Below are 14,155 nucleotides of genomic sequence, written 5' to 3'. Positions count from 1 at the left end.
AAACGACCAGTTTTTACACCTGACCACCAGAAGTTGCAGTTACAACTTACATCAAAATTTTGTGGACAAGAATTCCAAATACAGTCATGTGATGCAAAACATTGTCAATTGATATTGCTTAAGGCTTTCAAACATTGTCAATTGATATCGCTTAAGGCAAATACTGTAGTTTCCCTAGCTGTAGGAAACAATTCAGTTCCTTTCTACTATACAATTTTTGGTATAAAAGCTCAATTTATCATTATCAGAACAGAGGAACCAATGGTGGTGCTTGCCTATCGGGCAAGCTGCGATAAGAAAACGCTAGCCCGACAAGTCATTCCACTAGCCCCGGGCTATCGGACAGCACTTTCGTCGCGCTCTGATGTAACATACAGGAGTCACACTCCAACGATTCAGCCACTCAGAAATTCAGCAGTGACCATCCCTCAAAACAGTAAAACATAAGAGGCTTTTTTGGACTGCAAAAAACACACCAAAAATTGCCTACGCATAGGAAAAAGAACCCACGCAGACAACTGCTCATAAAAGTTTAAAAATCATGATTGCGACTGTTGAGTCAAGCATATACCTCTGAATGCTGAAGAGGGCCTGCCACAAGGTAGAGCTTGTTGATATGGACAATCCATGGTTCGGATTTTGGTCGGCGTAGGGGTATTGAGAGCTGCAGATGTCCAATAAACCCTGACTTAACCTCTAATGGTAGCTCAAGACCCTTCAGAGCTGTTTTCTTCAATGGCAAGTTATGGAGGTCAACAGTACCTGGAGGCAAACACAAAAAGAGTTTACAGCCTAACTATTGACTGATAGACTAAACATAATGGAAAGATGGAACCGAGCGAGTGAGTTTTTCCCCCAAATGCAATAACTTGTTTATTGCATATGCGCAATTCATGAGTTAAAATTGAGTCTTGTACATGTAAATTAATTTGCAGTTAACTACATGTAGCCTAGTAAATTAAGAAATCTATTAATATTATTTATCATAACCAAATTTCCTATTTATTAAATTTCCCACACACAAGTTACATGTAGAATAAGGCTTCCTCGGTGCCGTGCTGTTGCAAAATGGAAAAAGGTATTAATAGAAACTGTAGCACAGTTAATACAATTACAATGAATAAATGGCACACAGTTTTCATTGGATTATCACCTACAGCAACTTTTGAAACTTCATGTAAATGAATGGTGCTCAATAATACACTGTACACACTTTACATTATTCAGGGAGAAGAGGAAAGACCCATGAAAGTTATCTACTCAACAACAAGCATAAAGGCCAAACTAAGGAAGAATTGTGACTAAAAGACACTGGACAGAAAGCACAGACAAAAAGGAAAAGCTGTGGTTTCAGTCGTACATAGCTAAAAAATCTCATTATCATACATAAACATAGCCCAAGGAAGCAAATTCACAGAAAAGTATTTAACTCTTTTAATACGAACAAAAACTAATTTAAATGATTGATAATAGAGCCAATGCCACGAGTGCAACCTCATCCTTAGGGTCTTCATGATATTCAAAAGGAGAGACAGTGACAAAGAACCTGGGACAACTTTCAAAATACACCACAAATCATGGAGTATTTTGTCAGATGACACACCCTTGATTATCATCCTCTCTACACTTTTTCCGGGATCAAATATGGCTCTATCAGGCAACCACAATTGAAGAGGTGCGTGAAATCAGGCCCTAAGTGAGTTTTGATGTGAGGTCAAATTTACCCCAATAACTCAGACACTATTTAAAAAATGTTGGTTGTTAAACCTCAACATGTCAAAACATGGCTAATTGACATGTCAAACTCTTTCATCTTTATTGGATGACATGATTGACGTCCTTAATCACATCTCAGTCTACATTTTGTGCTCTTATAATTTCGCTCACATTCCCAAACTAAAATAATGTTCTTGTTTATAACCGCCCACCTCGAATAAGCACCCACCCTGAAAGTCCCAAAACTGAATAAATGCCCATCCCACCCCCTCCCAACAAAAAACATTTCTGTACTAACCCAGCGTGAAGTAAGAGGAGCATCAGTTGGGTTCCAAAATTGGTTTTAGAAAAAATCAATGAACTTGTTTATGGCTTGTCCATATTATCCCTTATTTTGTTATTCTCCAAAAACGTCCTCGCTTGCTAAAAATATTGGGAAAATATTTAGCGCCCTCCCTCAAATAAGCACCCATACTGAGAGCGGTTAATTGAATAAATACGGTATGTTATTAAAAGGCTCTTATAAAACAAACTTATTGCACAAAAGTGCCTCGTGATTCCGAAAGAAAAATAAAACCATGATGTTATATTAATCATTAACAGGATACCTCAAGCTCAACAGTAAACCTAGCTGATAACTTGAAGCTCTGCTACCTCGAACTATTTATTGCTTCCCTTGGGAGTTTAAGTAAGTTTAGAGTGGTTCTACTGTACATTTAAGCCAAAATTTTAATATTTTAGTGACTGTTTACTGAGTCAATGACTTTGGCAAATGGCCACTTCAGGTCTAGAATCTGCATCTCATTTTATTTTATTTTCTCATACAAATAAATTGCACTGCTTGAAAACAGCATTCTTGTTCTCAAAGCTGCATGTATACAACTAAAGTAATTTGTATACCAAAAAGATATATAATGACAAATAGATCATAAACGATTAATACCTGAAAACAAAATAAACTAAAAATGAGGCTTAAATTATTCATCTGCCAAGATACAATTATAAAGTATCCGTGCCAAGATTTTTGTGTTTTTCTATCATTTCGCCTACATTATTAAGTGTACGATTATTTCACCATATTGGGGCAGGACACTGATCGATGACAAAATTCTACTAACTGTAGCTCATACACCCTTATAGAGAAACTGGAAGCTGTCAAATGATAACATATAGAACAAAATACCAGAGCAGGCCGGACCGACTTGAAGGTGCAAGTTTTCTTACACCCCTGTTCACGCAAATTATAAATAATAAAATATATAAGACGTAAGCTTACAGCACATATCATCAAATGTTTCCTGTCTTCTCTAAAAATAATGGCACCGCAAACGTTTGATACAAAAGCTAAGCCGTTTGTAAGTACTATATTAGCTTAGCTCGAAAAAATGTAGATACTTAACCTTAAATATGTTTTGTTTTGCATTTCGCACTTCGATCGATACCAGTTGAATTGTAACGTCACGTTCTGAAGCTACAGTGTATTCTTGATCGAAGCGTACCAAAACAATGGTCTTCCTTACCATATCCGATGGAAAGTTGGTCTGTGTTCAGGTTTTCGACGTATTCTCCAACATAAGTCCTCAAAACCCATGCAGCTAAACTTTCCAACATGACTTTGGTCTGTCAATGAATATTTAAACCGGCGGCCGGGATAATCGTCGAAATACAAGTGGCTTAACAACGTTGTCGTCACTCATTTGTGAGCTTTATAACACCATTCTAAGGCATTGCGTTTTCTAGAATCTGTCGATACACATTCTGTGAAAAAGGGGCATAAAATTTAGGAGGTTTTTCAAATATTACTTCATCTTTCGTTTTTAGATGATTCAATCCTACGGCAGTGACCGCGGGCTCGGATAGCAATGCAAGGATTCATGGGTAGGAATCCAAAATGGCGGATGAAAGATGACTTTGTTGCCCGCTTTGTTGTTGAAGAAAAAACATTTATAAAAATTTGAATGGGCTTGTGTGGGAATAATTGTCTTTTGAAAGATCAGCCAAGGCACATACAGGTAAAAGCTAAGTAGAAGTGCAAGTTAACATAGACTGATTCAGATTGATGTGCCAGAAGAACTCACTTATAAACATGGGGGAGTCACGCCACGCGTGCGTCTACGTCTACGAGCCGATTAAAGATTGAAAATACCACTCAAAACTGAGCATACTTCTATAGACGGAAAAGATAACTTCTTTAAACAAATTTTCTTAACACCTTAAAAAATTTGGATTTTCGTCATTTGACCAATTTCATTTTCTCTCTCCAGTCCACCGGAAGTCGTTGAGGTGATACGTTCAGCAGCCTGTTATTGTTGACGGCTTTTGCTAGCATTTGTGGCAAACATGTCGCTTGTTTATCTCCTTTACGCTTTGGTGGCCTTTCAAGGTGTCATCCTCCTCCTTCATTTCACGGGGAAAGGTTTTATCATTTCACTAACGCTAGAAGTAGCGTCTGTCTCTTTGCGCGCACTGCTTCATATTTTCCAGTCGTTTCTAAAATGGATCTTGCCCCCACGGAGAAAGAACCTTCAAGGAGAGCTTGCCTTGGTCACAGGAGCAGCGAGTGGAATTGGCCGGTTAATATCTATTCGTTTAGCAGAAAAAGGTTAGTACTGTTGCTGCGTTTAAGTTGTAGTTAAGTTAGTTTCTTCCCGAAGTTTTAAGATATTTTGATTTCGAATTTTTCCGATCAGCACGAGCTCTTAAACTTAGCCTATTAAATGTATGTCTTCACTGCGGGGCTTTTTTACAATGTATAAATTAAAAAGTTTGATTATGTCGTATTCGTGTATTTTTTAAATACACAGACGCTGTAACAAGCTATATCTTGTCCTCAAAATTTCTGTAAGAAATGAAATTCACCTTTCTCCGAACTAAGACAATATTTATATCCAAAAAAGACGCTTTATTCCTTTAGGCTTTGTTTTATTAACATGTTCTGAAAACAGGAAACTAACGGCAGGTGTTTTTAAAGCTCAGCTGCTTTTTCAACATAAATTAATCTCTCTTTAGAAAAAATCCCGGAAATAACATTTAAACAAAACTGGTATATTGGGGTGGCTAGACACTGTAGACCGAGAACTTGCCTTGCCCTAAAATGAAAAAGTACATAGACGCGTACATACGTGTGAACTAATCTAAGTGATAAATGATTCATTGCATTTGGCTAACAAGGTCAAAACTACAAACCACTGAATAAATGTTGCATTGAAGTTGTTTGAAGAGGTATGCAAATTTAAAAATAGAAAATGAAAGTCAAAAGGACTACTGCGAGGACTGGTCAAACAACGTGAAAAGGCTTGAGTCTATGATATTTTGACCAGCCAATACCAGTCTTCATCAGGTTTATTATTTTACAACATATAATTATATGAAATAAATGTGACGGTATATTTCCAGCCTGGTGATCATGAATGAGAATGATGTACAGTATTATTCTAGAAAGTGACACAGGCATACTCAGCCAATGGCCTTAGCTCCCACGAGTCTCCTGTAGCTCAGCGGTAGAGCATCCGAACTAGTAATCGGAAGGTCTTAGGTTCGACTCCTGATAGGAGTACTCAGATTTCTTTTTTCCGAGTATGCCTGTGTCACTTTCTAGAATAATACATCATTCTCAACATATAATTATATTCTGTGAATTTGTGAGTTTTCCTAGAAAACCTGATGAAGACTGGTATTGGCCAGTCGAAATATAATACACTCAAGCCTTTCCTCGTTGTTTGATCAGTCCTTGCAGTGGTCCTTTTGACTTTCATTTCTATTTTTATTAATTTTGATTGATCATGATCCTGTTTGATCCAACATAGAACAAGATTGATCATTCACAGTTTTTGCAGTGGTATTTAATCCTTAATTTACATAAGACTTTAATGTCCATTTCCATTAAATAATAATCCCTACCTCCCTCCCCACAAAAGGTCATTGGAAGTTCCAAGGGGGAGGTCTTCAAATCTGAGTTTTTAACAGATGAGTATGAAGAAAATCCTACAGGAGTGGGATGCAAGCCAAATAGCCTGTGTGTATGTAGTGATTGTTTATTTATTTATTTTTTTTTTTTTCATCAATCGAAAAATTTGGTGACAGTTCACGCAAGGTCGTGAAGCATTTAATGTTTACAATCAGTTTTCTGGGCATCCTACATCTTGTTGCACAAAATCTTGTCACATCTGTAAAAAGCGCCTTCGAAAACTACGGAAGCGACACAACCAGACTTTGGCAAAAACTAGACACAGGAATTATCCAAGATTGCAGTTGTAAAGCTTTTAGGGCAGAATTCAAATTCCATTAGATAATATTCAGTTTCTTCTTCACCGACCGATCATAACTCTCCGGGGTGCTTAATTCAATCTATTCTTGTCAAAACCACGAGTTTTTACGCTTGTACAGTAATTCCAAACAATTCTCATGTGTTAAACCTGCTATATAATATTTGTTGAGGGAACAGCTCAAGATGAACATATAACAACATGCTGTAGATGGTCGCAATGTAGCTGTTTAACGGATAATGTTTCATAATTTATGCAAAATTTAAATCCCAAACAGCATGACACTGGAACACAATTAGCGACATCCCTTTTCTGAGTGCAACAAAGGAAATAAGAAACCTCTGCATGCAGGCTACAAACCAACTAATTTCTAGAACAACACAATGCTAAAAAGCCAAACTTGATAGAACCAATGCAAATCCTCTTTCTCAGTCACTTGACAATTAATTAAATAATGAAAAAAATGTTTCGTTTATCAACAAAGTTGATAACTAAAGGTAAAAATTGGCCACCATAAAGAGATCCTAGTGCTGACGTTTCAAGCACAAGCTGTTGATCAGGTCCCAGTTGTTCAAAGGCCGGATAACTTTATCCGCTGGATAAGGCGCTATACAGGGTCTAAAATATACTTCACGTTAAACGTTGTCCAAGGTTTTTGTACACTCCCAAACTTAACTCTGGTTAGAGTGTGCATATTCGCTTGTACAAGAGAAAATACTGAAATCTTTGCACAGATTGAAACTGTCGGATGGTGACTTATCCACTGGATAAAGTTATCCGGCCTTTGAACAACTGGGGCCAGAGCTTTAGCTCTTTGTCAGAGTGATTTGCTCTAAGACTAACATAGGACTAATGCTTGAGATGTCAGCACTTAAATCTCTTTATATATGGTGGCCATTTTACCTTAAGTTATCGACTGTGGTGACAAACCAAACATTTGTTTCTAGTCCCCACCGACTTTCTTAAGTACAGACTGTAGACATTGTACACAGATCTAATTTTGACAAATTCCTAATGGTTTAATACAATGTTATTACTAAAAAACAGTTAGCAAAATAGCGTGACATGTTTGACCAGACTGCCTTTCTTCAGGTTTTTGACCCTTGTACTGTAGTCCTTTCTATTGTATCCCTCTTCTTCTTTGAGGCGCTATGCTTGCCGCTATCAGCATCAGCCTCCCCTCAGAGGTTCAGATCAGTGCTGTTAGAACTTTGATTCCATTGTAGTGTTTCAACTACAATAAAGTAGTTTTATTCCGATACTATGACAAATGAACGCGAGGTTTCTTTAGTTTGAAATTGTTACATGTACAGTTAAGAAATTGGACAATACGGACACTTTGGCATGTCCCATTGGTGTCTGTATAAACTGGCTTTCACTGTACTGTAAGAAATGTAGAGTCTGAGAACAGAGAGGAAAATTATGTACATGTTGACATTTAGGCTATAGCAGTTACAAATAATTTTAAAATCTGGAACACTTAAGAGTAGAAGAAGGCAATGAACCAGGAGGTTCATCTATTTTAACCTCTTCATAACAAGGTTCCATCATGCAGATGGAATTAACAATAAATTTAAAGCACATTATTTTGGTCCTGCCTTTATAAGGCTCATTATTAGCATTGTAGGATCACTGCAGCAGCTCAGCTGGTTGCCTTAAAAAGGAAAACAAGAAGAGTGTGCCTATTGTCAAATACAGGCTACACCTGTATGTCATGGTCAATTCATTTTGGCAAATTTAAATCTGTGCTCAAATGAAGAGCTAGGGGCATAAAAGACAAATTTTAGGTTGGTTTTTGGCTTTAATGAAAAATATGCCGGTATTTTGAGGGGAAACATAGCTAAGTTCTTCTGAGGAACTCTCACCCGGCCATGTTCCCAAAACCAGGGAAATTCAACTGAAGAAAATACTGTAGGAACAAAATAGAAAATTTGGCATGCATTTATTTTTTTTTTCCATTTTCTGTGGATTACAAGTAATTATTGCCCTCATTCCTGGCATATGGCCTAGTCAACAGGTCATTGAAAAAATCCAGGGCCATCATTTTTCTGGATGTTAGTTCTATTTTTTGATAGATACAAAAAATCAGCCTAAACTTTGATAAAAGCCCTTTATGTCCCCAGCCCCTCAAATGATTTGGTGGTGTTGAATCTTTTTCCTCAGTAATGTCAATACTAAATTATAGTTATGGCCTAAAAATGTTCAAGCTCCAATTTACTTATTAAAGGAGGCCCGAAAGGGAAAGGAAAGGAAAAGGGTTTCTGGATGTTAGTTCTATTTTTTGATAGATACAAAAAATCAGCCTAAACTTTGATAAAAGCCCTTTATGTCCCCAGCCCCTCAAATGATTTGGTGGTGTTGAATCTTTTTCCTCAGTAATGTCAATACTAAATTATAGTTATGGCCTAAAAATGTTCAAGCTCCAATATACTTATTAAAGGAGGCCCGAAAGGGTTTTTAACCGCGACTGCACAAATGTGACCCACCCACGCCATAACTAGAATGTATGTGTCAGAAGAATAAATCGAAATGTCTATCAAACGTTATCTGCGCAGAATACCGGAAGTGTCATATTGTCAGAGAAGTTAAAGAATGCAGGGTGCTTTCCAACACACCAAAAAAAATTGATAGGTCACCAACTTAATTTTTGACATACACTGAAATTTAGAAATCCTTTTTGCAGAGCTGACCTATTCCCATGATAACCATGATGACATCAGGACTAGCCTAAAAGTATTGCCCAGCAACTCTATTACATAGCTGTTTATAGTTTGTCCACATGTACAGGATCAGATACAATCTTAAATGTAATCTTTCGTCATTTCACAAACACTACAACTTACAATGAAGAACCCTTACAAGCCTCCTTAGATTTAACAACCATGATGACTCACAAGTTCTCAACAGGTTGTAAACTGGTGATATGGGATGTAAATTCAGATGGACTGGAAGCAGTGGCAAAGGAAATAAAATCTGCCGGTGGTGTGGTGCACCCTTTCAAATGCAACTTGCGAGATAGGAATGAAATTTACAACACGGCAAAGAAAGTGAAGCAGGAAGTCGGTGAAGTGTCCCTTCTTGTCAACAATGCTGGCATTGTTACAGGAAAGAAATTTATGGACTGCACTGATGAAGACATTTTAGCCACTTTTGATGTCAACTCCCTTGCACATTTCTGGGTAGGTCCTAGCCTGTGATCAGGCATATTTTTGTTGTCCTTGGTAATGGATGTACATGTATGGAGCAAGTATCTTGATTACGTGTTAGGACTCACAAGTACATGTTCTTAGTGGAGTGTCAAATGAAGAGTCTGTGAAGATTGAATAGACATGAATAGACTGACTGTCTGTACTTTTGTTTTGTATTTGTTGTTGTTGTGGTTTTTCAGCTGGTTACATGACTTGTAGTGTTGAATGTTTTTTTGAATTGTTCTGATTGGAATTTTAATGATCAACTAATAGTGATAGGAGCAGAATGTTCCTAAAAGAACCTGGCCCCAGTTGTTCAAAGCACGATTAAGCTAATCCTGGATTAACACGAACTCTGATTCAAGTTTAATTACTAAATGAATCAATAAAGATTCTTCCAAAATAATTTTGTTTCCCAGTTTTGACTTGGACATTTCTTTACCATTAGGTTAAAATTAGATTTCAAAAGCATTTTTGAAGTGCCCCTGGGATGAAAATTTCATTTTCATCTTTTTCCATTTTCGTGTAGAGTATGACCTTCTTACTCATGTTACCAAATTTCAATCCTTTACGGCGATTGGAGGTATTTTTTTTTAGCCTTTTATTCGAGATTTCACGGCCGCCATTACTTCGCCTTGTTCCGGAAGTTAACAAGGCGGCTTGGCTCAAATTACAGGAAGTGACGTCATTGGCTCATCACGAAAATTTCCACATGGCTAATTTTCAAATGGATTCTACTTCTACTCGGTTAATGTTTAATCATAGATTAGTTTTAATCAGCTTTTGAACAACTGAGTCCTGAGCACCAAATTATATGATTTATCGGACAGGGGTCTGGTACTACTTTATTGCACCACATTGTTCTTGTTTTGTCTTCTCGTTATTTCACAGAGACATGCGTTTAATATATACAGTCATTCTTGTCTAAGACAAAAGGAGAACAACGTAGTGCGATAAACTAGTACCAGTCCCTGTCAGGTAAATCATACTTACATGTAGTGTCCAGGTCCTTACCTTATTATGGCATTCTGCTCAAGTGATATACTGTATTAGCTGTTATTTAACAGTTTTTGCCATAATTTACAGCTGTTGTTTGCTTAGAAAACATCCCATGAGAGACTCACATTTCAAAGAGGCGAGAGTTCATGTCATCTCTTTTTGCTGTGGATACAACTTGTGACCTGAGTTTTACTTAACAAGCTGTTATTATTAATTATTGCTTACTGGCTGTATTGATTTATTTCATTTTTTTTTTCTTTTATTAAGATCATCAGAGAATTTCTTCCAAACATGCTTGCATGCAATCATGGCCATGTAGTTAGCTTAGCTTCCATTGCTGGTTGTGTTGGTCTTGCGGGTGCTGTTGACTACTGCTCATCAAAGTTTGCTGCCTTTGGCCTCATGGAGTCGTTGCGCCGTGAAGTGTCCAGTACAGGAGTGACTGGTGTCCAATTCACGACAGTATGCCCTTCACTTATAACCACAGGAATGTTTGAAGGTGTAAAATTTAGGTGGGTAATAGTTACAATGTATAGTTCCAGAAAATATCCTTACTCCCACCATGGAAGGATTTTTGTTTTGCACACCCTCCCCCCTTCCCCCCTGGAAATTCTGGTTTAGCTTCCTACTTTGCATCTAAAATTTTGGCTTTTAAGACCCCCCTCCCCCTAAGAATTTCCAATGACCTTCCTTGGGGTGGGTATGGATTTTTCTAAAACTGCACAATACTCAGAAGTTGGTAATTCCTATTAATACATTGTATTATTTGAAGAGAGAAAAATGTAACATTGTAAATGCATTTTTTTTTTAATGGCACTCTGTGTACTTAGCTAACCCAGGCTAGTTTCCAGGCACTCCACTCAAATAATATATTATTGAAAACAAGTAATGAAATGAAACATAATAGGTTAAAATTCCAACTGATGGGAAGCAGACCAGAAGGCTTGATTTACAGTGTACAGGTGTGGCCAAGATGTTGGACAGAGAAAGACTTGAACCCAGGGACACTCTCCATTCAGCCAAAATTTTCGGTCAGAAATAGACCAATTTGGCTGCGAGGCTTAGGGGAATAAAACAACAGAAATAACATTGAGGTTCTGAGATGAATAATTAATTTCTTTTCTTTTATTCCCCAAAGCCTCGTAGCCAAGCGAGAATTTTAATATATTGAAATAGGTCTATTCCAGAAACTTTCCATGTCAAATGGAAAGCCTTTTTTCCATCCGTTCCGAACTTGCAATCTCATCGGTAGATAAAAATAACTGACGTGATGGCACGAGAAGACAGCAAAGTCTAAAAATTAATGGAAATTTTGAGCAAATGGAACAGTAATTTCCTTTCTGACCAGTTCAAATGGTTTGAACAGAACATTTTGGCCCCAGATCTCTCAGCCGTGCTGCCTTCCTTTGAAAAAAATAAACAGCCAAAATAAAAAAGTTTTGGTCCGTTTGGGAGCACAGTGCCTCTAGCTTTCTTATTAGAGGGTAAAGTATAGTTGCCCAGACTGTGAACCAACTCACCGTCAGCTATACAAACAAACCACCTTTATAATCCCTCTAAAGGCTGATTTAGGCAGTACAGCTTTTCATAAGATTATGACTAACGTATTCAACTGCTTCAGTATGCAGTACTCCCATCATGCAAAAATTATTCACAGCCCTTGTCACTCAACAGTGCCCATACCTATGATTGTCATAGGATTTGAAATCATGTTTCAAACTTTTGGGACATGATACGAGTGATGCACAGCAAGTTGTAGATTCAAATTGCATGAGGCAATTTGACTCATTGTAGTGTCATCAGCAGGTCACATGGTGATACAATTTTGCATAGAATCCCGGTTCAGTTATCTCTTCACTCTATATGGTGATACAGCATGAAAACCTGACCGATCTGTACAAAAGTGATCTAGTTTCAAAAGTGGAGTGGCACAGCAGTACCCCTGCACCAAGATTACTCTGAAATCAGTTTCTTACATGTATCTGTAAACAAGATTCTTAGCTTGTATTAATCAATAACGCCAGTTTTCATACTACAGACAAAGCTTTCCATTATTTAAAAAATAGCGTGAACATGGCCTTAGGCACAACTGATGTGTTTTTTTGCCTGCCAGTCCTTGATAAAGTTTATAATTTCATTTAATTCAATTTCATTTAGTTTCTTGGATTTTTTTTTCTCTTTTCAGGTTTCCTCATCTTGTGGGATTTAGTTACCTCTCACCAGAGTATGCAGCATCAAAAGTTGTTGATGCTATAGAAAAGAACCAGACTGTTCTTTTAATGCCCAGGGGAGCATACGTGGCAGCAGCCTTGCAACAGTATGTTCTGCAATTTAACCTTGTAAATTTGTAGCTATGGTTTAAGTTAATCATTTGCCAAGTGGTTGGTTCAGTTGGAAGAGCACCGGGCTACTATGCGAAAGGTCGCGGATTCAAACCCTGGCCAGCCCAACACTTCGGGTCTTAAAATAACTGAGGAGAAAGTCTTGCCTTTGTTATGACCTCTGCAAACGGGTAGACTTTCTAGTCTTCTCGGATAAGGATGATAAACCGTAGGTCGCTTCTCACAACACTTGTTCCTTATAATCTGTGGGACGTTAAAGGACCCACATACTGTTCGAAAAGAGCAGGGACGTAATCCCCTGTGTGGTCTATCTCTATCTCTGATTTCAACTGTCTTTCACATTCATGTGTGGGTGGGTGGGTTGGTGAGATCAAAATATGGACTGATAGTGGTCGCCAGTGGCGCCTTTACATGCTGCCGTCTAATCTCACCCTACAGAGGAATTGTAAACTACCATGAGACTGTGATATGTGTAGCATTAAATACACTATAATTACCATTATTATGTTTACTTGTGCATTTTGAAAGCCTTAGTGTAAAGTTTGTATCATAACAACAACACTTCAATTCTAATAAAGGCCTTTGTCTGTTATCTTTTGAAGCATTCTACCAGAAAAGGCCACAGACCTGCTGTTGAGTTTTCTTGGAGCAGATGTCGCAATGAACACTTTTATTGGACGACAAGGAAATACACCCAAACCATGATGTGTGCTAGAAGTCAAAAACCACATTGTATATTGTAATCACTTTGAAAAAACAGATTAACTAATATATCCTCAATTTATTAGCTACATGACTATATCTTCTTTATACCTTCTTTGTTGAAGGAAATATAGACAACACTCTGTATCATGGAAGAAGTGTGATGGTATATTTGTGGCCTGCTAAACCAATGACACAGTCTACAAACAGGCTTCAAATATATTCTGGAGTAATAAAATTAATGGAAAAAGCAAACTGTGATATTTCATAACAAGCAATATAGAGATAAACTAAACAGCGATCTTTGGAAAATCCGCACAAACAAACAAATAAATGTTCTGCGTAAACTTTGGTTCGATGAAAATGGGATCTCATTTTAATTGTAAATATGATGATATTCATCCATCGATAACGATGATGACCATAACTTCAATAGTTGGCTGGGTGCTTATGAAGGTGAATTCAAAATGTTATAAGATAGACGCAGTAAGATATTTTAAACCCACGTTTCGGCAATGCTGCCTTCTTCATGGTAAAAAAAAAAACTATATACTGCCTACGAAGGTGGTTGATTAGCTCAATCTAGGCTCGGAACTGTCTGCCGCAGATTGTGTACTTTGGGCCGCTGGGTGACTGGGTGGAGGAGCTATCAGCTCTCGCTTTCCACGCGGCCCGTTTGCTTTCAGCCGTGGCTCTGCGACGCTGTTCAGCTGAAAAGGCTCCACTACTGATCAGGCTGCGCCGTCATGATCGGTTTAAGGCAAGATCTTCCCAGCCTTCGACAGGAATTTCTAAGCTTTTTAGTGTGGTCGTGAGGTTGTCTTTGAAGCGGAGCTTGGGTCTTCCAACTTTACGCTTTCCTTCTGCCAGTTCGCCGTACAGGAGCACCTTGGTGATACGCTGGTCATTCCATGTGCAGGACATGTCCATCCCATCTTGCCTG

At 37.9% G+C, this 14,155-nt stretch overlaps 3 protein-coding genes across 7 annotated transcripts in view; 2 read left to right on the top strand and 1 right to left on the bottom strand.

Moving 5' to 3' along the window:
• LOC146477289 (intermembrane lipid transfer protein VPS13D-like) overlaps positions 1 to 3,517 on the bottom strand; it is an 81,418-nt gene extending 77,901 nt beyond the window's left edge. For all 4 annotated transcript variants that reach the window (XR_014865429.1, XR_014865428.1, XM_085113758.1 and 1 more), the window contains exons 1-2: positions 3,237 to 3,517; positions 572 to 762 (exon numbers count right to left, since the gene is read on the bottom strand). Coding sequence is in view for 2 of the 4 variants with exons in the window: in XM_085113758.1 (XP_084969884.1) it covers positions 572 to 762; positions 3,237 to 3,327 (282 nt within the window). In the remaining 2 variants the exon portion in view is untranslated. The remainder of the gene's footprint in view (positions 1 to 571; positions 763 to 3,236) is intronic.
• A 78-nt stretch (positions 3,518 to 3,595) lies between these two features.
• On the top strand, positions 3,596 to 13,576 carry LOC146477288 (epidermal retinol dehydrogenase 2-like). Its single transcript, XM_085113760.1, has 6 exons — positions 3,596 to 3,728; positions 3,981 to 4,318; positions 8,889 to 9,160; positions 10,436 to 10,680; positions 12,354 to 12,485; positions 13,113 to 13,576. The coding sequence occupies exons 2-6, from the start codon at positions 4,057 to 4,059 to the stop codon at positions 13,213 to 13,215; spliced, it is 1,014 nt and encodes a 337-aa protein (XP_084969886.1). The 5' UTR covers positions 3,596 to 3,728; positions 3,981 to 4,056; the 3' UTR covers positions 13,216 to 13,576.
• The window catches only part of LOC146477284 (uncharacterized), a 77,697-nt gene continuing 69,043 nt past the window's right edge, over positions 5,502 to 14,155 (top strand). Inside the window, exon 1 of one of the 2 annotated variants that reach the window (XM_085113764.1) lies at positions 5,502 to 5,519. The gene's annotated coding sequence lies outside the window, so the exon portion shown is untranslated. The remainder of the gene's footprint in view (positions 5,520 to 14,155) is intronic. The other variant, XM_085113762.1, reaches the window with a different exon arrangement.

Source organism: Pavona decussata, unplaced genomic scaffold (genome assembly GCF_977016875.1).
Source record: "Pavona decussata unplaced genomic scaffold, jaPavDecu1.1 SCAFFOLD_71, whole genome shotgun sequence".
NCBI lineage: Eukaryota > Metazoa > Cnidaria > Anthozoa > Scleractinia > Agariciidae > Pavona > Pavona decussata.
This window is presented reverse-complemented; position numbering and strand designations above follow the sequence as displayed.

What these genes read in the sequence shown, in the direction of transcription:
- LOC146477288 (XM_085113760.1), top strand. Translation starts at nt 4,057, where the DNA reads ATGTCGCTTGTTTATCTCCTTTACGCTTTGGTGGCCTTTCAAGGTGTC. An exon ending in ACTCCCTTGCACATTTCTGG is followed by an intron (nt 9,161 to 10,435) that starts GTAGGTCCTAGC and finishes TCTTTTATTAAG; the next exon opens with ATCATCAGAGAATTTCTTCC. An exon ending in TTTGAAGGTGTAAAATTTAG is followed by an intron (nt 10,681 to 12,353) that starts GTGGGTAATAGT and finishes TTCTCTTTTCAG; the next exon opens with GTTTCCTCATCTTGTGGGAT.